Source organism: Malaclemys terrapin, chromosome 2, assembly GCF_027887155.1.
Source record: "Malaclemys terrapin pileata isolate rMalTer1 chromosome 2, rMalTer1.hap1, whole genome shotgun sequence".
Classification (NCBI taxonomy): domain Eukaryota; kingdom Metazoa; phylum Chordata; order Testudines; family Emydidae; genus Malaclemys; species Malaclemys terrapin.
Window position 1 is genome coordinate 21166855 of NC_071506.1, and position 23966 is coordinate 21190820.

Here is a 23966-nt window from a genome sequence, read left to right on the forward strand (position 1 = left end):
GACAGTGCCCAGCCCACTTTTGAAGTATATGAGTCGCCTGATCTGAGCAGAGGACTCACCCACGCTACAATTAATCACCCATCCACTAACTAATTAAGCAATAAGATATGACGAAGGTATATTATTATGGCCTAATAATGACACGCCTTGGTGGGTGGTAGGCAAGCAGCCAAAAACAGAGCACTGCTAAACACCAAGGTGTGTCACTGTAGATACTTTGGAGTGTCTTACTGTGACAAAATGTAAATTCCAAAGAAAACCACAGTAGTTGACATTTAAAAAACTAACTTCTTCAATAGGCATAAGGTTAGTTCTGGGAAAATAATCATTTATCATTTGGGATCTGACATTAGGAAACCTCCCAAAAACCCAACCTATAAATTACTGACTTGTCCTGTAAACTGTGAAGTTGCTCAATAGATGGCCCCAGGACTTATGTCCTGAAGCTGATCTTCTGCCCAGCACTCCCTTCACACTGTGAACAGAGTTTGAAAGATAAAGGAAGCCTGCCCCTTTTACAGATAACACTTGAGCTCAAATGACTCTGACATTTAAAGAAAAAAATTGATTTCCTTTATCAGCTGTTTTGAAATCAGAAATTTCAGACTGAACAGAGGTAGCTGTGTGAAACATTACACTTAAAAACACTTTGTTGTTGTTCTTCCAAAGTAGTCTTAAATCACACTAGGATTTTTAGTCAAAGCAAGTATATAGTTGCTTTTCCAATTAATTAAAAAAGTAATGTTGCATTAAATATTTCTTAGGGTGAAATCTTACAAATTTAATGGACATTCTGTCTATAAAGGACTTCCATGGCGCCTTGGTTGTTGTATAGTATCTGAGCACCTTTCAATCTTTTATCCTCACAACACCCCTTTGAGGTAGGGAAGTACTATTATCCCCATTTTATAGATGGGGGAACACAAAGAAACCAAGTGACGTGTCAAAGGTCACACACAAAGTCTGTGGCAGAGAAGGGGCTTGAGCCCAGGTCTCCCAAGTCCTAGGCTAGTGTTTTAAATAGTGGACCATCTCTTCCTCCCCATTTGCTTTCCATAAACCTCACCCAGGTGGTTCTGCATAAATTATTTCCCCAGCTGGAGGAGACAGGATAAATACCTACCGTCCGATCTTGTGACCCAATGAGCATCCTCAACTCCTCCTGCTTTGATTGGGAGTTCAGGGCATTCGGTACCTCACAAGATTAGGTTGACAAGACTTATTTGGTTGAAGGGTTCAAAGGGACACCATAATTAATACACATTAATTAAATTCCAGAAAAGAGGGGGGGGGGGTGAGGAAACAAACTGCTGATTTGGCTTCAGAAGGGGCTGATCCTGAGGGTTAAAAGGAAAAAGAGTTTCTACTGGAATAGGAATAATTGGAAATCTACAGAATATGAGTTTATATAGAAGATTTGTGGGTGAGAGATCAGAGCTGTGGAAAAGCAGAATGAGTTATTGCTAGCCAAAGGGGTTATACTATATTAATTAATGCTATAAATGCATAACAGATAAAAACCACAACACACACACGCTGCTAGAAGGTGGGCTTGTTGCTAGATTGCAGGTGCACAAATATTCAGGGATTCAATTAGGGTTGAACTAATAAATTGCTATTTTGGTATCAAATTAAGCTAAATTGCGATCAGCCACTCTTAGATCAGTTTAAGAATGTCCACATGAGAGGATTTGTACTGATTTAACTAAATCAGTTTTGAAACCAATGTAATTACATTGATGCCGCTTCTGTGGGTAGGCTTAAAAACAAACAACCAAGATTTGTGGAAGTGGTAGATGATGATTTGAATTTGATTTCTGTGTGGCAAGGTGGTACCACAAAATCTTCCCTTCCCAAGTTACGTTTTGTCTATACTGTCTCCCTGTGACACGATTAAATTTGTGACTGGTGTCAGTATTCTCTGTACCATTAGGCACATTTAGCAGTGTAATGCTGCCACTGAAATGGCAGCATAAATAGACTGCTTTGGTAAGCTGAGTTGTCAGCTTGTATTTTGCTTGAGAATCCAGTAAAGCCATAGGCCCTGCTGTTAATTGTCAGTGCTTCGAAGGTTCCTGGCATATACATACATAATGCATACGTTGCATGTAGACAGACTAGCCAGCTTACTGTTGAGAGAAAAGGGTTCAAAGTAGTAGATTTCAGTAATACTGTTAAGTTTAAGGAAATGGCAATGATTAACTCATCAGTGGGTGTCTTGCATTGACATGGCTGACAATTCTGTCTTAACATAAAACATTTTATTCAGGGTCTTATAATCCTGAATAAGATTTTAACATTCCAGGAGGTGTAGACATACTTAGGTTCAGGTTCATGGCAACCTGATTGATTTACTCAGTTCGTTAAAATAAATGTGTGAGAGAGGTGTCATATTGATAGCCCTAGAGACTGCAATTTTCTCCACCCACAGAACAGTCACAGCTAGGACAATAGCAGGGTATGCTTCTCCTATCTCGGTATGGTGTTTTAATTCTGGACAAGGACTTCTAGGGATAAGAGGGAAGGGCCTCCTTCATATGTATTCACCCCTGGGCCTTTCTTTTAGAGGTTGCCAGCTGTGGAGTGACTTCTTGTTCGTGAGAGATGTGGTCACTGGACAAGAATTTCCCATTTCACACACAGGTAGGGTTACCATATGTCCGTTTTTTCCCGGACATGTCTGGCTTTTTGGTAATCAAACCCCCGTCCGGGGGGAATTGCCAAAAAGCCGAACATGTCCGGGAAAAATACCAGCCGGGCACTTCCCCTACCGGGCTCCGGGGGCGCAGGGTCCAGAGGCATGGGGGCTGCCCGAAGCCGGTAGCGCTTGGGCAGCTCGGTGCTTACAGAGCCCAGGAGTCCAGGGAGCACAGCAGCCGCTGGAGCCCGGGAGGGGAAGTGCCCTGCCGGGGGCGCAGGGTCCGGAGGCATGGGGGCTGCCCGAAGCCCGAGCGCTACCGGCTTCACGGTTTGCCGGGCAGCCTCCAGACCCTGTGCCCCCGGCTGGGCGCTTTCCCCCCCGGGCTCCAGCTGCGCTGGGGAAGCGCCGGCCGGGGGCGCAGGGTCTGGAGGCTGCCCAGCAAACCGTGAAGCCAGTAGCGCTTGGTCAGCCCTTTTTGCGTGGCTGGGAGGGATGAGGGAGTTAGGGTGGGGAATTTGGGGAAGGGGCGGAGTTGGGGCGGGGAAGGAGCGGAGTTGGGGCGGGGAAGGAGCGGGGCCAGGGCCCCGTGGAGTGTCCTCTTTTTTTATTTTTTAAATATGGTAACCCTACACACAGGCCATTCATGGCTCTCTGAGGATCGCAAATTGTTGCTACTGACCTTGGCCAGACTTGAATCAGAAATTTAGGGCTTGTTTTCCCTCTCCCCCCGCATCTCTAGTTTGAGGTAAACGATGTTTTAAACTCAAGCTAGCTGGTCTATTAGGGGTGTGGCTGGAAGTCCAGTGGCTGTTGATGCTTGAGCTAGTAATGTAGTGAGGATGCAGCTACAGACTACCTTTTGAATTAGCGCAGTTCATAATCTCCTAATCCAAACACTGTATAGCTCAAGTCTTTTACCATGTGGCTGCTGTCACTCAAGCGAGGCTGGCTCAACAAGAACCTGGAGCTAACTGCTGCAGTGAAGACAAGCCCTTAGACGGGTGAGGCTGTGTAATTCATTATCAGTCCTCTGATTCATGCTGTTCTTCTCTGGGTATTTGCTGTTAACGATGGAAAGTTCAGTGTAGTGTTCTGGCATTTCTCGAGTTAAGGAGTCTTCATTTCTCATGTCTAATAGGTAGTGTATTAAATTAATTACATTGTGAGGTTGCTGGTGTTCGGAAGGCAGCGGATAGCCTAACTGTAAATGCTCTAGTAGTCCGGATTTGAGTTTCCTTCACAATTCCAGAAGACGGTATGGAGGGCAAATGTAAAAATTGTCTCTTTGTATACTGCCATCCTGTGCGTTTCATAAATACCGAGTATTCATGGGCTGGAATTTCAATATGTACTTAGGCCCTGATTCAGCAAGGTACTTCTGTGATCAGTGTTACAGTAACAACAGGAACAATCCAATTCTGCAAGTGCAGAGCCACTGGCTGTAAAACTGGTTTCTAAAGGAATTGTGAATGTGGTAATTACAAAGATGCCTCCTCACTTCCTGGTGTTCATTAAGAGTGGGCCTTGCTGATTTAGGGATGTCACCTGGAAAAAAACTCAGGGTAAAATCATGGCCATATTGAAGTCGATAGCAAAATTTTCATTGATTTCAGTAGAGTCAAGATTTCAGCCTTATACTTCAGTGTCTGCATCTTCTGAAGCTGACTTTAATTACATGTGGTAAGCTTCATGCTGGGGTTTGTGTCTGCTGACATTTCTCAAAGGGTGGGGGGAGGGGATGCATTCCAATCAATTAGCTCTGAACTCGATTAAGGAAAAGCACTGTAAAAATGAGGCTTCTAAGACTCGTCAGCGAGCTGAGTTGAAATAATATTAGGAAATGGAATCTGAGAATAGTAGGTACCAAATTTACATGAAATTGAATATGTTGTATGAAACTTTTGTTGGAGAAACTGGTACATCCTTTTGAACCTGCTGCTTTCTCTTTTGCTCTGAAGGTATCCCTTTGATTTAAACCTGCAAAGTACACTGCTATTCTTTTCAAATATACTTTGTTTTGGTTTAGCAAATCAATACAAGATTGGTAAAATAGAGTTAGTCTCTTCCATTAGGCGAAAAGATTTTTTGGGGCATTTAATGTCTTGTCTTACTTATTGACAATGATACTCTGGATACGCTACCATCACTAGCAATTTTAGGGTGTGAACCTGAGTCACTGATTTCAGTGGGAGTTACGAGTAGGCTTGCAGGGACAGGCTCTTATTTTTATAATCCACTGGATTATAGTTGATAAACACATTGTGATCTGACATTCTGATTTGCTGCCGAATAGAGTAGTAAGCAAAAGAAGTCAATACTGGTGCAGAATTCCTGTAAGATTGGAGTGTTACCAGATACGGTATTGCATGATACTTACAAAATCTGAAGGGTAGATAATGTCTACAAAAAACTTGACAACAGCTAGTACACTGATATCAGTGCCTATCATGCTGACCACTGTTGTCTTGTTTCCTTGTATTCCCCAATCTGTATGACTGTATCCATCTGTTTTTTCTCTTGACTTCTATTTAGATCGTAAGCTCTTTGTGGCAGAGACTGTCTTTTTGTTCTGTTTGTACAGCACCTAGCACAATAGGGCCCTGGTCCATGCCTAGTGCTTTTAGGCACTGTGGTAATATAAATAATTAATAGGCGATCTTCTGTCTCATTTGATAGAAGCAGAGATGACACCTGTTGGGGCAGATATACCTTCCTACAAACAATTGTATTTGCATACAATAACTTCCCGTTTGGAATGCATATTCTCAGCTGTGGGCATCTGTTTTATCTAGGCTTGTACCATGCCCATTGCTGCAGTAACTGAGTATCTTACACATTTATTAAAGTCAACACGGTCTCTTTTTCTCTCTAACCCCTAGTCAGTTGGAATTATTTGTGGGGGGGCATGGACAGCTGATTGTACTGTGGCAGGGGGGTGGGGAGAAGCTAGGTCAAAGGGGGACTCAACACTTATTCTGAATAGAGCTGTTGTGGTAACGGGGCCTATCAATTTATCCTAATTGTGAGCTCAGCTGAGAAAAGTGAGTGAAAGTCCGTAAGATGTCACAATAACCTATACCAATAAATGTTGATGGGAAAAGGTGCAAAAGGGAGACAGACTGAATTAGCCCTAACAAAAAGGCCTACTGATATAATTCAAGAACAGTGTTAAGATAATGCTTGGTAACCAAGAAAAGCCTGGGGAAAGGAAAACAATGAACCAAAATTAGAGTATTGGAAACTAGGCCTAATTGGTGACAAAATAATGAGGACCAGGAGTCCTCAGAAGGAGATTTTGGGGGATGACGGCAATGCTGGCTGATTAAAAGAAGGGGTGCCACCCCCCACTGTCTACTGAGCAGACTGGACCAGAGAGGAAGTTAAATGACATTGTCACCTCCACTGGCTCTGGCTAAATCCTGAATACCACCTGGGATGTGAGACTTTGTCCCCTCCTCCCACTCCACACAGTATGTCATTTTCTGTCCACACCCCATTTCTTACCTTTGCTATCCTTCTCCATTTGCCTTTTGTCTAATTAGAGTCTGGCTTAGCCAGCCAAAAGTGTATATTTTGCTACACTGCTGTGAGCCTGTGATCAGAAAGAGGCTGTTAAAAGCAATGCCCTAAACAGTCCATCGCTGGTACACCTCTACCCCTATATAACGCGACCCGATATAACACGAATTCGGCTATAACATGGTAAAGCAGCGCTCCGGGGGGGCGGGGCTGCGCACTCCGGCGGATCAAAGCAAGTTCGATATAACGCAGTTTCACTGTTAGTCTTTAAGGTGCCACCAGACTCCTTGTTGTTTTTGTAGATACAGACTAACACGGCTACCCCCTGATATAATGCGGTAAGATTTTTTGGCTTCCAAGGACAACGTTCTATCGGGGTAGAGGTGTATACGTTTGCCAGGTCTCAGAGTGGCCGACAAAACCATGTGCTGTGCCTGTGATTTTTCCAGCAGAGAGATTGCAAGTGAAAGTCAACACCAGAGACAAAAGCTGCACTTTGTCTTTGCTGTTCTTTCTTCTCCCTTCTTGTGTATGTCTTGTTTTATCTAAACAGGGTCAAACTTCAACCGCATTTATAACCGCTTCAGCCCATCTTAACTAAGTTCCCCTCCAAAAAGGACAGTTGTTATCTTTGATACCATCTGAAAGACTGTCAAACAAGGTGTTTTACTCATAAAAATTCTCCCCAGGTAGAGTGGAAAAAGGAACGAGGGATGTTGTTCAAATGAAAGCTTTATTCTACATTTCAAATGCATTAAATGTTAACTGTTTCCCCTTTTTTCTTTATCTGTAATAAAAGGTTAAAAATATGTTTAATTGTGTTTGCCATGTACTAAGCAGGGCTAAGGACTCTGTATACCAAACCTTATTTGACACAGTTTAATGTTAGACAGTTTGGGGGGAGATCGATCTAAGTTATGCAACTTAAGCTATGTGACTAACGTAGCTGAAGTTGACGTACTTAGATCTACTTATCGTGGGGTCCACACTACGCGATGTCCCCTTGCTCTTCTGGTTCAGGTGGAGTACAGGAGTCGACGGCAGAGCAATCTGCGGTTGATTTAGCAGGTCTTCACTAGACCTGCTAAATCGACTGCAATGCATCGATTGCCATGTGTCGATCACCCGGTAAGTGTAGACAAGCCCTAAGTGGCTTGCCCAAGGTCACACAGGAAGTCTGTGGCAGGGTAGGTATTTGAACTTAGGTCTCAAGTCCTGGGATATAGCATTCTCTGCTGCTTATGTTCAGCAAACAGGCAGCCTGAATTCAGAACCAGTGGGAGTTTTTTTGTTTAATGACAATGTAGTTCTAAAGGAACAGCAGATAAATTGTTAGAAAAATGTTACACGGCTCAAGGGATGGTCATTTATTAAACAAAAAGTAGGCTTTATTGCTTTACTTTGATCATTTGTATTATCTCAAACACTGAATTCTGAATGTCAAAATTGAATGGCCACTTGTTTTTTTCTTTCAGGGAAGTTACCCAGTTTGGGAAGATTTTATAAACAAAGCTGGGAAACTGCAGTCTCAGCTAAGGTAAGTTTCTTATCGCACAGCCCATCCCCTTGGCATGTGTGGACATGCTAGGCATCCTGTGTAGTTCAAATGGTGCTTCATCCTTGATAGTCTATTTAGCATGTTTTTAGTTTAGTTTTTCTTTTAAATATTTCATATTCAAAACTCATCAATGTAATTTCTGTGTGCCACCTTTTACAGTTTTAGTATATTTCAGAAAAAATAGTTAATTTTCCACACAGGACAGTAAGTTCTTTTCACATTTTCATTGTTTCATGATGTGGCCCCATCTGGAATATTATTGTAAGACAGTTGATTTAATTAACCCATAGCTTTGGGGTTGAAAGTCCTTACATTATTTTTATAAATGTAAGATAAAGAAGGCTTATTAAGTTACAGGAGTACTCTAAATATTGGGTAAAGTCTATGATAACCTAAATACTAGGACAGAAGATCTGCCTGCCAAGGGAATCACAGTTCTGGGTCATTCGGCAGCAGTTAATAACATGTAACTGATTGGGTCTTAGTATACCAAGTGCATTCTGGATAACTTTTCATAGCCTTCCATTAATAAAATATTATTCAAGCAGCTTCTATATCCGTCACAACTTGGTATAAGTAACAGAATCAACAGACTCATAAAATGCCTTTCTATTAACATAGAGAGAGGGGAGAAATTAAATTGCATGTTACTATGAACTGAACCTTGTTTCCTAAACTAATGGGATGTACACGTCTCATGTGTCCTGTCAAAAACCGCACAAAATCCTGTCTGTGGTTGGTTGCCTGCATGTGTCCTTCCCTTTCCATGCAGTCCTATCCCATTGGGTATCCCATGTGGGATTTGCCTGTCTTACTGAAGAAGTAAAAGGAGGAAAAGCGGAACCATGCTTTCTCTGACTCCTATTAGGTTGTGTAGTTATCTATTTTTAAAGATTTTCAGTTCTCTTTTTTTCTCCATGTCCTTCTCTCCTCCACCAGCAGTCCTGCAGTATGGGATTTGAAGCGTGCCCCTGGGGCTAGGAAGGCATTGTTTTGGCCAATGTGAGCTTGCTTGTCCCCACCCTATCCAGCCCCCACCTGCCCTTTTTTGATATGTGATGCCAGTAAGGCAATTGCCACATATTGGGAGTACTTAAGTGCCAGAAAGGTTTTACAAGACTCTGCCACAGCGTCACTCCAAGTTGCAGATCATTATGAAATCCACTTTGGATTTTGGAAGGCACCACTGGAAAGAGTCTGCTTGGGTTCTTAGCTGTTCAAACGTTGTCTGGCCAGGTCCCTGAAGTCTTGTCCTGAATGGGATGGACTGGAAAGCGGAACCATATTGGTACTCTTGAAAGGAGCTAGGCCTACTTCCTTATCTCCAGGAGCTTCTCTGTACACCCAACACCCCAAGTCTTACCTGGCTTCCTGCTTCTGCCACGTTTTGCAGCTTGGGAAGCTGTAGGGGTAGGTGAAATACAAATGCAGCTTTGGCCAAGTGTGCACAGCCAGTTTGAGGATTCATTCACTCACTTCCAGCAAATGTTAATCTTTTGCCTCTGCTGCTTCCTCTGACAAAGGGGAGTATATGTAATCTAACCTGGAGTCAGGGCCCCCTAGTGTTTTCTTATCAGAGAAGTGGAGCCTCCTTATTAACAATCTGGAAAAGATAATGTAGCGTATGATTTTGGAAGAGTCTAATAATAGGAAAATAATGCTGGAAAAATCCAGATGTGGATATAGCCAGGTCCATGAATAAGTATTAACAATTAGCTAGAGAAGCTGTGCTCCTCCCCCTATCCCAGGGGCTGACCTACAAATGACAGTATGTAGAGATTCCTCCTCCCATCCATTTGAGGTCATCATCCCTTTCAAATCCATATCTTGGATCAGAAGATTGAGAAGCCTCTTAGGAGGCATTCTGCATCGTCTGTAGCCCAAGTGTGCACTACCATTTATGTCTCCTGTATTTTGAGGGTGTGCGTGAAGTGAGGGTTGGATAACATCCAAGTAGTCCAGTTCCAGCTCTCCCAGGAAAACCATTCTTTATCTACAATTATGGTCTTTACTGACTGCGGACAAGCTTCCCTGCAGCTTTCTGCTCACGTTTTTGGTTCGGTGAGTGTGGTGAGGATAGACTTCTGCCTTTAGGCCATAATGAGGAGACTTCTGAGGCAAAGTAAAATTGATGGATCTCTTTAAGGGGATCTTGATTATTTGGGACTCATTTGGAGTGATCTCTTCGACTGTTGTGGGGAGGAGGGAATTCACTATATTCGCCTATGTTTCTCCATACTTCATTGTCCATGAGGACTAAATATTGCTGTGCCACTGTTCTCATTTAATCCCTAAAGTCCTGTCCTAATTTCATTTAAATCAGGATACCCAGACTGAAAGACAGAAAAAGAAAAGTTCTGGCACAAAGCTGTGATGCGTAGAGCCCTCAAGACCTACTTATTTAGAAAACTAGAATCCACGTTTGTCCTCTCTGAGGATAAGAATCAAGGGATGCCAGCGGCTAGATTTGCTATCTAAATAGATAAAACTGTTTATCTGTAGTATGCAATTAGCAGGCCATCCTTGCCCTTTGAACCTGAAAGGCCAATCCAGTTCACTTCCTAGACAGAACAGGTGAGCAGCTGTAGCTGAAGAAGTGCAAATCTCCCAGTTGGTGGTCCCTGCAGAAGTGTTCTCAACATACTGCCTCTATGCTTTCATCCTCAGATGCTGCCTATGGACAATGTGCCCTTTGGGCATTCCTCATAGCTTGGTGGGCCTTCCTTCTGTCAAGGATGTGGGGGGAGGGGGAAGGTATTCTGTATCTTGTGCATTAGTTTTGATGGAATTTTCTTCAGTTGGCTCTTCTGCCTTTGCCATCTTTTCTCTTCTGTCTCTTGGGGGTGTGTTTGTCTCCTCCTCGTGGTGAGACTGCCTCCGGTACAGAAGAGACTTCTTACTCGTAACTCCTTTCTTTGGCCTGGTTCTATTTGCACAAGCACCCACGATTAGTCAGCAGGTGCAATTTTGTTGTTGTTCATGTTTATATATAGCACTAAGACATTTGGTTTAGCTCTTCTAGAGGCAAAGGTGGGGGTGGGTCTAGCTGGCTCAGCAACTAAGGCTGAAGGTGCTGACCTACCTGTCAAGAGGTGGATGATATAACCATTTATCATGCCCTGGTGTAACTGTAGAACAGAGAGAAATCTCTGGGTAGTGAATATTTTCCTTTTCCCACTGGTCCCAAAAACTCCCAAACAGGATCAGCAGATCTCTTGGAACGTACCCTCTTATGCTCTCACAATTATCAGGGAGGCAGGTACACGTCAAATGAGAACTCAAATGATGTGCTTAGGATAGGATTTGACTAGGACTGCAGAGAACTCCCTTATATAGGGATGTATCCTGCAGGGCACAGGTGCCCCCTGAAAATAGTAGTGGCTTTAATTTGTTTAGATTCTTTTTCATGTTTGGTTGCTTTAATATTGATTCATCGGATGAAATCCGCTCGAAGGGTCTGGCTGCAACCTTTTGAAATAACACCTGTCCTGTGCAGTTCACAGCACAGCATTAGCATGGCTGCAACACGGTCCATAGTACCAGCACAAAGCAAGGAAGAGATTAAGAAATGAAGGCAGAAGAGGGCTAAATTCAAACACAAAATAGAGGGGGGTTTGTTATATTGTCGCCCCTGCAAGTTCCCACTGGTTTCTTAATAAGCCTAAAGATTTTTGACAATAATTAAACAGGCAGCAATGAGACATAGCTAATGTTTTGTCTTCTGTATGCATTTCAGGACTACAGTAGTAGCAGCTGCTGCCTTTTTGGATGCCTTTCAGAAAGTGGCTGACATGGCTACTAACACACGTGGTAAGCAGATGTGTCAATATTTAGTTTAACAGAATGCTGTGTCCAGTTTATACTATTTGTGGTGGTAAAAAAAAAAAAAAAAAAAAAAAAAAGAAAAGCTTAACTTGTTACCACTGACAGGCAGATCTGGTAGACCTCTGTTTGATGAGCTCTTACTTTGAATATGCAGACTATGAGATGGTTTGGAAAGATTTTTTGAAAAATGATGGAGACCCATAATCTTGATTTGTTTGACATAAATCATTTTGAGTATTTCTTAATTGCCCTCTGAATTACATGCTTGGAAAGAATATTCTGACTGTAGATTTATTGAAATCTGTATCTGTTCTCACTCTGACACTTTATCCCATAAATAAGTTTAAAAGAGATGTAAAGTCAGATCCTCAGCTGGCGTCTATCGGTGTAGATTTATTGAAGACAATAGAGCTGTGCTGACTTGCACCAACTGAGGATTTGGTCTGTAGTTTTGTTGTTGTTTGTTTTAAGCCACAGTCCCTGGATAGCTGAGACAGTTGCCTGTACCTTCATTTTAGAGGAATCTTCCTCTATTCTCCCCACCCTCCTGTACCCTGTAATTTCTCCTTAACCTGCTAATTAGTGGCCAAACTAGTTCTCCTTGCCTCTAGCAGGAAATGAGGGATGTCCAGGTTCATATGGGGTGACTGTGCAAGTTTGTCCGTGAATAGACAAGTAGAAACAGTGCAGCTGACAATCCTGCCAGACCCCTGGGTGAGTGGGGAGCAAAAGGCTGATTTTCTGCGGTGTGCTAAATGAACACGGACCCAGGCAACAAGAGTTCTGATGTCTCTGCAGAGGCTGGTCTGCCCGGTCCAGCAGGGCTCTATTGAAGAGATATTCCAAAGTGAATGTACAGCTGTTCATCAAGTTGTTTTCAGTAGCTTCTAGCTTTGGGTTTTTGGGATTTTTATTTATTTATTTATTTATTTATTTATTTATTGTTGGTCCTAATAAATCCTTGCTGGTTTCTAGCTCTGAGTAATACTGCATCCCTAATGTTGAAAAGTGTGAGGTTTAATTAGCAATGTGCTAACTATTTAAGCCACACTTTTCCTTCTGAGAGCAGTAGTAGCAGCTGGAACAAGAGTTAAATAAGGGCACTGTGACAACTTTGAGGAACCAGATATTTTTTTTTGAAAGCTAATATTTGCATTCTGCTAAGCTTATCTGAAGGAATTTTTTAATCTACTGTTGGTGATATTAATACATACGTTAAAAAATGCCAGCATACATGTTGGACATCAGACCATGATTGACAGACTTGGCTTCTGGCGTACATAGCAGGAAAGGGGCAAAACTAGAGATGAGACTGTCGGAGGGACCCAAGGTGAAAAATTTTGGGTTTGGATTCTGAAACACCTCTTTTTTCCACCCACAAAGTTCAGGCTTGACTGAGCTCTGCTTCAGTGCTGGGTCACTAAAAGTGCTTTGAGATAATTAAAAAAAATGTTGTTTAGAAGTGTTTTGAATTCTTGAATGACAAAAAAAAAAACAACTAAGTAATGTGGGTCTATGCAAATTATTGCGGAATATTTTATACTTCTGTTCCATGTATTTGGATTATATCCAACATGCATTGCATCTCTCACGACTGCGGCCTTCAGAAAAGAAGCTCTGTAAATTCAGTCCTATTAAATTTCTATAACCCCCCCTGTTCTTCCTCCCTCACTTCCCCTAATTGAAATGATAGAAGGGAATTTTGACATATTTTTAGAAACTGACATTCTGACAAAATAATTGAAATTTCAGGCTAGTGGCTCTTCCATTTTCCCCTGAGTATGTATTACTAAGAATTAGCATCTTGCATTGTACCCAAGAAGAAACCTCCTTGAGGTTCTTAAACTAATATGACTCCTTATCTCTTTTTTGCTGTAGACTCGATGAAATCCCGGCCCCATTGAAGTCAATAGTAAAACTCCTGTGACTTCTCTGGGGTCAGGATTTCATCCAACATCTTCATAAAAGTAATAGCTTAAGTGAAATCTGGCTTAAAAATACTGACCCTTCCCTCCCTTTTGTGATGTGGGGATTCTTTTCCTGTCTGTGGGTTTGCCCCTTGAGAAGTTGTTAATTAGATATGTGGGACTTAAGACAATACTGTACTAAATGTTGCCATTTTTGTTTGTGTATTTTATCCTTTATTAATTGTGTGTTTCTTTGACCTGTTGTGGTTGCTGTTGATATAGATTATGCTTAATACCGCAAAACCCAGGGTCGTTTTTAAAACAGTTTTGTCCCATGTTTGTTTACATTAACAGAAGTTAGCCAAGTTTGCTTTTGTGTTAACTGTCCGTGCAGAGAGTATATAAAATGTTTGTTTTTAATATGTATGCAAATGTTTGAGGGCAAACTACAAGCAGGAAATACACATGCATCCTGTGTACCACTTGACAGAAGGTTTAGCAACTTGGCACGGTGTGAATTATAGGTATAAGTTGTCATTGTATGAACAAGTACTTCTTTGGTAACTTTAAGTAAAAATGCTGATCCGCCTGCCTATTTCAGAGAGACAGTGTTATTCCCTAATGGGAAGTAATGTGATTAAATTGTTGTAAAGCTGTGTGCTGGGTTTTTTTGTAATTGCTTACTGTTTTACTGGAAGTGGTGTGTTATTTTAAGGCCCAGTGTTCTAGCTGATGAAAGCATTTTATCACAGTCAGTCAGCAGTAGCCCTCTCTGGCTACTTGTCAATCTGCTTGCATCAGCATTTGCTTCAGAGGGAGAAAATACTGTCTATGTCTATGTATATAATATGTAAATATTTACAACTATACATACCCACGTATACAGGGGAAACCCTAATACCTTTGCAGATACCTGAGGATGATGGGTTGTACGTAGCTTCTCATTTCATTTCCATGAACTACAACACTGAAGCCAGGCTTTTCTAGCTGGCACTAACCTCTGCATGGTACTTGAGGTCTGCCACCCCGAAGTGCTGGCTATTCCCTTCCTATCTCACCAGTTCTCAAACGTCATTTCATTGTGACCCCCTTCTGATGACAAAAATTACTACACGACCCCAGGAAGGGAGACTGAAGCCTGAGCCCGCCCAACCCTTGCCACCCTGGGTGGGGCATGGGGGGGGGGGGGAAACCCGAGCCTCAGCGCCCTGGGTGGGGTGGGGGGGCAAAGCTGAAACCCAAGGGTTTCAGCCCCGGGCGTGGGGCCTGGACCTGAGAGCCCTACATCCCAGGGCTGAAGCCCTTGGGCTTTGGCTTCAGCCCTGGGCAATGGAACTCTGGCTTTGGCTTTGGCCCCGGCCCCGGGCCCCAGCAACTCTAATGCCAGTCCTGGCGACCCCATTAAAATGGGGTTGTGACTGAGTTTGGTGTCGTGACCCACAGTTTGAGACCCGCTGGTCTCCCTTGGTCATTTGCCTCCTCTTGACTTTTTAACTTTGCAGGTTTTGCTTGTTGCGCAGTTTTTATATTCCTGTTGGGATTGGAGTCTTTGCGGTGGAAGGTTCTAAGGGGAGAGTGTAAAGCAATAGACTCACAGGGTGGAGTGTGCCAGTACCATGCCATCATTCCGCACAGGCTACCTTTGAGGTAGCAAAGACCCGCTCAGTGTGACGCAGTGCATTGTTGTACTGAGCTGGTCTATAGAAACAATAGCTCAGAGTGGTCTGAGCTGCTCTGTTCATTTCAAGGTGGAGGGCTAACTCTGAAGGATTTCAATACTGATGATGCTTACTCCTGATGTGTGTGAGCAGAAACATTCAGCTGTTCCAGGATGGTGAGTGGAGGATAAGTCTTATCACTTCTTTTTTCCAGTCTGATCCCTAAATAAGAAGAGCTGTTATATGAGTCAACTAATGAAAGAACATTGTCCCTCTAACACATGCAGTAAAAGTGGTGCGTTGCCATATATTAGTTACATCTATATACCGGATACAGAATTTGTTATACTACTTGAGTTCACATGCTTTTATAACAGTGTTGTATTGGAGGATTTATCTCAGTTTAAGGCGACAGTGTGGTCTGGTGGATTGATCGCAGGCAGGGAGCCAAGTACACGTGAGTCTCAGTTCTGCTCTGTATTCGTTTCAGAGCTGGCCTTCCTCAGGTCATGGGGCTTGCAAAGACTAGGATAAAAGGGTGCTGGCTAAATTGGTTCAACTATGCATTTTTAAATATCCACCTTTTATTCTAGTCTAGATACATCTGCTGTGGGGCCATCTTGGGATATGTGCTGAGTGCCCCCAACTTCTAATGACTTCAGTGGAAGTGGACTGTCTTCAGAAACTCCCAGGATCAGGCCCTATACTTTTCTCCCTCTCTCCTCCCCGTCCATACCAGAAGATAATTCTTATCCAGAGTTCATGGGAGGATTAGTTCATGTGTAAAATCTATGGCCCCAGTTCAGCAAGGTGCCTGAGCTCATGCCTAATATAAAGCATATGAGTTGTCCCACTGACTAGTGAAGTTATTCATTGGCTGAGAGTTATTTTATGTCCCAATTTAAAAAACAACAAAAAAAAAGAACAAGTACCAAGTGCCCTTAGAATTATTAAATGTACAATAAAATTGCAGTAAATACGAATACATTACATTTCTTTAGCCACTGGCATTAAGGATGGGATTTTCAGAAGCACTCAACGTTGGCATAACTGCTCCTGTTGAAGTCCATGGTAGAGATCCTATTGGCTGCAAATGGAGATAATCTTTTGCTGGCCAAGGTAAACTTAATAAAACAAAACAACCCCTCACCCTGAGAAGCCATTTTTCTCCCACTTCCCCCAAATACTCTCATTCTGCCCCATCAACCCTCTCCAATAGATGGCTTTTGCCAGTTAGGCATACGTTTCAATACCTTGCTGAACCGAGGTCTGTATAATGGTATAAGTATTTTTATTTTATTAAAACCCCCATCAAAAAATTTTTGGCGGAAAAATTACCTCAGACCCAGTCAGAATTTTTTGATTGATAAAGAACAATATCTTTCACTGGGTTCAATAGTCTACTCTGCCACAAAGTTCCTGTGTGACCTTGGGCAAGTCATTTAGCCCCTCTGTGCTGCAGTACCCCATCTTTAAACTAGAGATAATAGTACTGCCTTACCTCGCGATGGGCGTTGTGAGGATAAATGCATTAAAAGATGGCAAAGCACTTTTAGATCTACTCATGCAAAGCACTACATAAGTGCATTTTTAGGCATTATTATTATTTTAATTATTGGCTTAGCCTGCATTTTGCTGAGGATGGAGAAAGGAAAAACTAGATTGGTCTAGTCATTTTCTCATTTTGGCAGAACAGGAGTCACCACTGGAGGACTCCCACCCTTTCCCATAAGGCAGCTCTACATCCCATCGCCCAGCTGTTCTGAGAAACTGTGCATGGCCTTCCTGAACAAGTCCACTCCACTCTCCCCTTAAACTCTTGATAGCTGCACACGGTATGCCCATTCAGCTGCAGCAGTCCCGGCCTGGGTTGGATGCTAGCCAGGGACCCTCTTACTGCACCAGCAAAACTCTGCACCCTGACACCTCTGGGCATGAGCACCATAGTAACAGACCCTGCATTTAGAGTCTGCTAGATCCCTCCAGTTTTGGACCTTCATGTCCCAAATCCCCTAGCATGAATAGAGAACAAGTTTAGGTCTTCTTCCTACTGAAGCAAAAAATCTAATTTTCTCTTTGTCTTCACTATATTTTGATGTCCTTCCGGACTGGCACTGGATTAAAAAACTTGAAAATGTAGGTTGGAGAGGAGTAGTGACATTAGCCTAATGTTTTTAGCTTCAGAGTTAATATTGATGTTATCCTTTAAATCTACTTTATTGAATATTCATAGGGGAGCCTGAATATATTAAGTGGCAATGTCTCCCCACCTTCTCCTTCATTTTCATGGGTGTAAATTTAGAAGACTTATGGGAAGAGAAATTGGAAGCTTTGTGATTACGTGGGAGCTAACAATTGATCTTCAAAGTACAATTGTTAATGAGTCTTTCAGTATCCACTTCACATTTAGCTTTTTTTTTTTTTGAACTGTGTTGAAGTGGTTTTTAATACACATAACAGGAGTATTTGCCATTGGCAGATAAGTGTGCCTCAGAATGGTTTAATTATACAGTAACTCAGAGAGCTTTTCTGTGGACAGTCTAATTCAGTGTGTGATGATGCAACTCATGGGCCTTGCTTCAACTTGACATGTCCTGCAAGCGATACACCTTCCCTTCCATGTACAGTGCAATATACTTCAAGATGTCAGTGCTAGTTATGCTCTCAATCCCCTTCATTCTACAGCAGTCCATGAGGAGCGAAAGATGATCTGCACATTAGAGTGCTAGTGAGATGTGTGTCGGAAATGGTTTCCTGACGGTAGGATAGGACTTGGGGTTAGAGGGTGTCAAGGCCCGTGAGGAATAGCCAAGATAGCGCATTGGAGAGCAGCCAAAACGGATGCTTATGTCTATGCTCAGCTGAGAGCGTGCCTCCCAGCCCAGGTAGACGGAGACCCATTAGCTCTGCTCATGCTAGCGTGCTAAAAATAGCAGTGTGGATGTTGTGGCGTGGATGACCGCATGGGTTAGATGCCTGAGTACAAGCCCACCTACTCCCTAGTTCAGAGCTCAGGTGGCTACCTGTGCCTCTGCCTGTGCTCCTATGTCCACAATGCTGTTTTTTAGTGCACTAGTTCAAGTCTGATTGGACTGGGAGATGTGCTTCTAGCGGCAACGTAGACATATTCCCGGGGACCCAGGGTGCATACTGTAGCTGCTAGCCAGTGCTGAATTTTGTGAAGTATCTATGCAGCTATTATTAACCGTGATAACTAAGTTAAAGTTAATATGGGTATGCCTACCTGTGCTCCAATCACACCTTCGCTTTGCAGCGTAGAAGTACCCCTGGTGTTCCCAGGCTGGGGAAAGGCAACTGAAGGCTATGGGCAGAAGATGAGTCTCTGCCATCCGGTCTTGTGAAAATGAATTATTTATTTGTATTTCAGTAGTGCCTGGAGGCCCCACTGTGCCAGGCACTGTGTAAACGTGAAATAAGATGATCCTTGCCCCAAAGGTTTTGCGATCTAACTAAACAAGATAAGTGATATGTGGGGAAAAACTGAGGGGAAGTGATTTGCCCAAGGCCACACAGCAAATCACTAGCAGAGCTGGGAATAGAGTCCAGGTCTCCTGAGTAAATATTTTAATTCTCCTAACCTGGTGTTTGACTTAATAAAAATTACCATAAATTTTGTTCGCAGGACAAAATTCATGACAATGCAGCGCAATAGCATGGGAAATATTGAAAGAAGTGTCCCTTCGCTGTCAAAAAAAACTTCAAAGTTAAACTTTGAACTAGCTGTAGAGATGGGCGCAGAAAAGAAACGTAATTTTCCCAAAAAACTTGTCCCTGTTTTTGCCCGGCTCTAGGGCAGTCTCCAATGACTGGAGACCTACTATAAATGATGACATCACAAGAAGCATGGGAGTAAAAGTGGAGCTGATGAGGGGAAGGGAATGTAGTCACTATGAAACTATTTTTTTCATTAACAGCTATTTAAGTGATATTAGAATAAAGGAAACCTTTGTTCAATTAAGGACATAGGATAAACATCTCTGTCCTTCCCCTGGTCCTCCCAAATAAATAAAACCCAGGGATGAACAGACTTTACACACATGGTACTTGTAAGGTGTAAATCAAGCAGGAGAAAAAGCAGTATTTAAATAAACCTTTCATGCTACCAGTACGTGCAATAAAGGGGTCAATTTAAAATCCTTTGCAGGTAGTTTTTTAAATTGCTTGAATACATATTTACATATAATCTGTGGTCTATAATATCAACTCATGCATTACAGATAATAGTTTTAAAATTATCTTTTTAATATTAAATCTGCAGAATCAAGGAAGTACATAGTTGAAGGCAGGTAGTATTATCCATGTCTTCTCATCTCTGTCTTCTTGCGCATAGATAGAGCGCAGTGTTAAAGTCACTGAACTGCATGCCTACTTTGAGAGTTCTGTGGTACTCAGTAGAATGGGGTCAGAATGGAATGAGACCTGAGTCTTGTCCTTTTTAGATGTAGTTTAATCTTATTTGCATAAATGCAAGAGATTTAAAGCTATGTTCTAATAATTTTTTGTTGCTGTTTCTAGCTAGATGTGTGTGTGTGTTTCTCTCCCCTCCCCCAACGTTAAGTCTAAAGCTAGCTCAGGATTCATGTAATCAAAATTAGTGCTGCCTTGCTACTTCACACTGAGGGGAAATTTCCAGTTTGATAGATAAAATAATCACTATGGCAACCTACATGGCCACCTAGTCCACGGCGCTTTGCGCAATATGGTGTATAAATAGACGATGATGTCTCTTTCCCTAAATCGAAGCGTTTTTTTATGAAGCCGTCTGTCTTTTGTAAAGAGATTGAAATGCAGTTTGGAGATGGATTAGGCTGCTGCAACAATTTGTATTCAGGCAGCAGAAATGAACAAATTTAATTGCAAGGGTTTCTTTAAAAATCAAAAACAAAAAAACACCCACCACCAAACCAACGTTTGGGAGGGAGTGCAAATAAGAAATGGCAGGTGTATAGTATGGAAGAGCTTGACACCCCTTTTCTGAATAGATTTGCATTTTTAATCGGGAACATTGAGTCAGAAACCTTGTTGGGGGAGGTATGAGGGTAGAGGAAGAGTGAGCATTAGGTATGCATTGCTATTTAATCAATAACAGCAGCTTTTTTTCTGACTTACGTATTTCTTAGCACTGTAGTATCTAAGGCTCTATGGACCGACCCCCTGTGTCCATGTGGTGCCCTTTATTGGACTCCATGTAGGTGTCTGCCCACATGTTGCTCCTTGCAGGACTGGGAACGAAATGCCTGTTTTTGGAATTGGTCTTGAGTTACAAGTGTTTAAAACCTTTAAAAATCCAATTTCTTGGGGAACTGTGAAGATGAGTGTAAACCACAAGCTGTTTAAGGATTATTTCATTTCACTAATTTACTGGAGGGAGAGAGCGAGAATGACTTTTAAAACAGTGGCGGCTGAGGTTTTGGTTGATGGTTACTTGTCAATACAGCCCCTCTTCCTATGGTTGGAGATCCCCTTTCAGTCTAATTCAGTCATGATGTGATAAACTGGTACTAGTTGGTGCATAACCATACTTCTGTAGTAACCACAACAAAGAGCTTTTTTTCCCCTCTGTGAATCTGTTGGTTAGCAACAGTTGCTAAAGAGATGTTTCCATAGTAGTTTACCAATATTTGTTTTATTTTAATCTATTTGTCATAAGGCATCTATAGGAAAAATAAGTTTTAAGGCCATTAAGTTAGAATTGAGTTGCTCGCCCTTTATTTAAAGTGCATAAGAACGGCCATGCTGGGTCAGACCAAAGGTCCATCTAGCCCAGTATCCTGTCTTCCGACAGTGGCCAATGGCAGGTGCCCCAGCGGAAATGAACAGAACAGGTAATCATCAAGTGATCCATCTCCTATTGCCCATTCCCAGCTTCTGGCAAACAGAGCCTAGGGACATCATCCCTGCCTTCCCATCCTGGCTAAAAGCTATTGATGGACCTATCCTCCGTGAATTTATCTAGGTAGACTCATCCTGGTGGCCCTGGAGATGTTGCCCAAATAAAAGTACTGTATAGACAACTGGCGATGCTTGCCCAACTGCCTTTCCATGTCCCACCCAACGCTGCTTAGGCCACCTCTCGAGATGAAAGGCAGCTGAGTCTCTACATGCCAGTTCACTCCTTGGCCTCTCTGGGTATGTCTACACTGCAATTAAACACCTGTGGCTGGCCTGTGCTAGGTGACTTTGGCTCTCAAGGCTTGGGCTAAAGGGGCTGTTTAATTGCAGTGTAGAGATTTGAGCTTGGGCTGCAGCCCAGGCTCTAGGACCTTGAGAGGTGGGAGGGTCCCAGAGCCCAGGCTGTGGCCCTAGCCTGAACCTCTACACTGCAATTAAACAGCCCCTTAGCCCGAGCCCTGCGAGCTCGAGTCAGCTGGCACCGGCCAGCTGCCGCTGTCTAATTGCTGTGTAGACATACCTCTGCTGAGATTGAGGGTGACAGTTGTGATGGTAGCTTTAGTGGACAGGGGAATGTGCCCACCAGAAGTCGGATTAGCAAGGTCAACTTCCTGCAAGTCACACCAGACCTTTGTGCTGGCAACTTCATTTAGCTGTAGTATCAACCCAGGCAAGATTCAGACCACTGACATAGGAGTATGTCCTGTTATCACGTCTTTAAGCCATTTGTCCCTCTCTTCATTCCTTTACATCAGTCCTGAGTGATGCAAGGCAGTGTGTGTGTGGCACATTATAAAGATACACCCTTTGGACTGGAATACAGGTTTGTTCTTAGGTTTTCCCTTCTGACAAAATTCTGTTTCTGACAACATAAAGGACACAAGCAAATGTGAGATTATAAGCCTTGGAAGTCTAGAATTGAGAATTGCACATCCAGAACAATGGAGCTCTGCTTAATCCTTGAACAAAAGACCCAGCGGCATTTGCATTGTCTAACAGGCTTTCCCTGCTCTGTGATATAAAGTCTGTCTCTCAGAAGGATGCTTGAGCTACTGTTTCTGATGTTGTTTTAATTATTCCCTGGAGGCTAAACTCCGGCATGTCAATTCTTTTTAGGCACCCTTACTGCAGAGGTGTCCGCAATTTCAGAGGGGTGTGTGTGTGTGCGCGCGCGCACAAGCAAACTAGTTAGGGCTGTTCTCATTGCCAGGCAGTTTGCTTAGTGATATGATTCATCCCACATTTGTATACTTGCTGCTCAGAGGAAGGTTATACATTTGTATGGTAATAATGAGGTCTTGCTTAAAATAGATGGACTTCCTGTATTTTCTTGTCCTTCTGTTTGCTTGTGAGCTGTTGGGTGTTGCTAGCTCAATTATTTGCCCCTGTTGCTATGTGCAAGTGTCAGTTTGTTTTAAAACGAGGCATCTCCTAGAGCTAGAGCCTAGGCACTTTTCTGGTCTTGTTTGGCCAATATTGGGGTAGAAATACCCTCTGTTTGCAGAATTCTGAGCCCCTTGAGAGGGGAGCCCTTTTGGTTGTCAGATTGTACTAGAAAACTAGTATCAGCCTAGGACAAGTGACTTATTGTTCTGGGCCCTTCCCTCTCGCTCCACTCCCTTACTTAATGAAGTCCAACCTGTAAAACTGCATGAAAGTTAAAATAGTGTGATCGTCCTGCTGTTTCAATTCAGTGTTAGAACCTCTCTTATCTTCTTTTCTAGGAAGAGCGGGTGTAAAAAGGGCAAACTTCTGTAGTGAATGATTCTCCCCTTTTCCCCCCTCCCCCGATTGTTTCATTTGGCCTTTAGCAGGCAAGTTCTGGTTCAAAAATGACCCAATCTCAGTGAATGATTGAGTTACCCTTGGTTAAATCTCATTGCGTTTGGCACTGGTTGATGCATGAGAGGGAGCACGTTTCTTATTCTCATAAAGACCTTGGTGAAAAATGCTGCCATTTTGCAACAGTGGCCCTAGCACAGGTTGCAGATAACCATGTGAAAAATAATAGGGAACATTCGGTTGGATTGCAGTGTAGCAGAATCATGGGATAATTGTACGGGGTGGTTCTGTTTGCTATGCCAGTGCTTACAATTACTATGCAACTCTGTCTTTCTGAAGCATTTACTGCTATGTAAAATTGAAATCTGCATTATCCCCCGCTGTGAGTGCCTGGGCCTAGGGACTGGTTACTATAGAAACTAATATCAAGGAGCTGGCTGGTGCTTTTCTTCGGAGTTGTATAAGAGCGTATTTCACAGTTCCATGCAGTCCTGTGCAAATGTTTGATTACAACCAAGAAGATAGGGAATGTGGCTCTCCTTGCTACAACTGAAGTGCATGCAGCTCAAATGGGTACTGCGATCTGAAAATGGGCATTCTGAAGAATGCCCGCATCAGAGGTGGACAGCGTGTAGGTTTCTAATGTTGCCAAAAGAGCCATAGATTTGAAGGATTGAAGAATACAGTGAGAATTGATGGTAGAATATTCTTATATTCTGGGCATCACTTCAACCCATCTCAAAGTGAAATGTAAGGCTAGGAATGGGTGCTATTTCTCCACAGGATAACAGCTGTCACAAAAATATTTATCCCATACTGATACTGAACTGGAGTCTATTTTGCTGTGTATAGTGAATAGCATCGTTAACAAAGTTACATTTGCAGGGCCAGATTCTGCTCTCATTTGTAATGGGGTTGCACAGCAGAATGAAAAGAGACAAGAACAAAGGTGACTTTCACAATCCAGGTTTTGTGGTGCTGGCAGTCTGGAAAATATCCTGGTTCTTCTTGAACAATTATTATGTTGTGGTCTGAAGATGGAATCCCATGATATGTTTGTATATTTTTCAGAGTAGAACCCCATTTTCATGAGAAGGGGAATACAACATAGAAGTAGCCACCTGCGGCAGAGTAACAATCCCTGAGCAGAGAATATTTCATAC

The 23966-nt window shown here is 42.6% G+C and overlaps 1 protein-coding gene across 15 annotated transcripts in view; it reads left to right on the plus strand.

Moving 5' to 3' along the window:
* MTSS1 (MTSS I-BAR domain containing 1) overlaps positions 1-23966 on the plus strand; it is a 172676-nt gene that overhangs the window by 16904 nt on the left and 131806 nt on the right. For all 15 annotated transcript variants that reach the window (XM_054017464.1, XM_054017454.1, XM_054017456.1 and 12 more), the window contains exons 2-3: positions 7636-7697; positions 11455-11528. In XM_054017464.1, coding sequence (XP_053873439.1) covers positions 7636-7697; positions 11455-11528 — 136 coding nt within the window. The remainder of the gene's footprint in view (positions 1-7635; positions 7698-11454; positions 11529-23966) is intronic.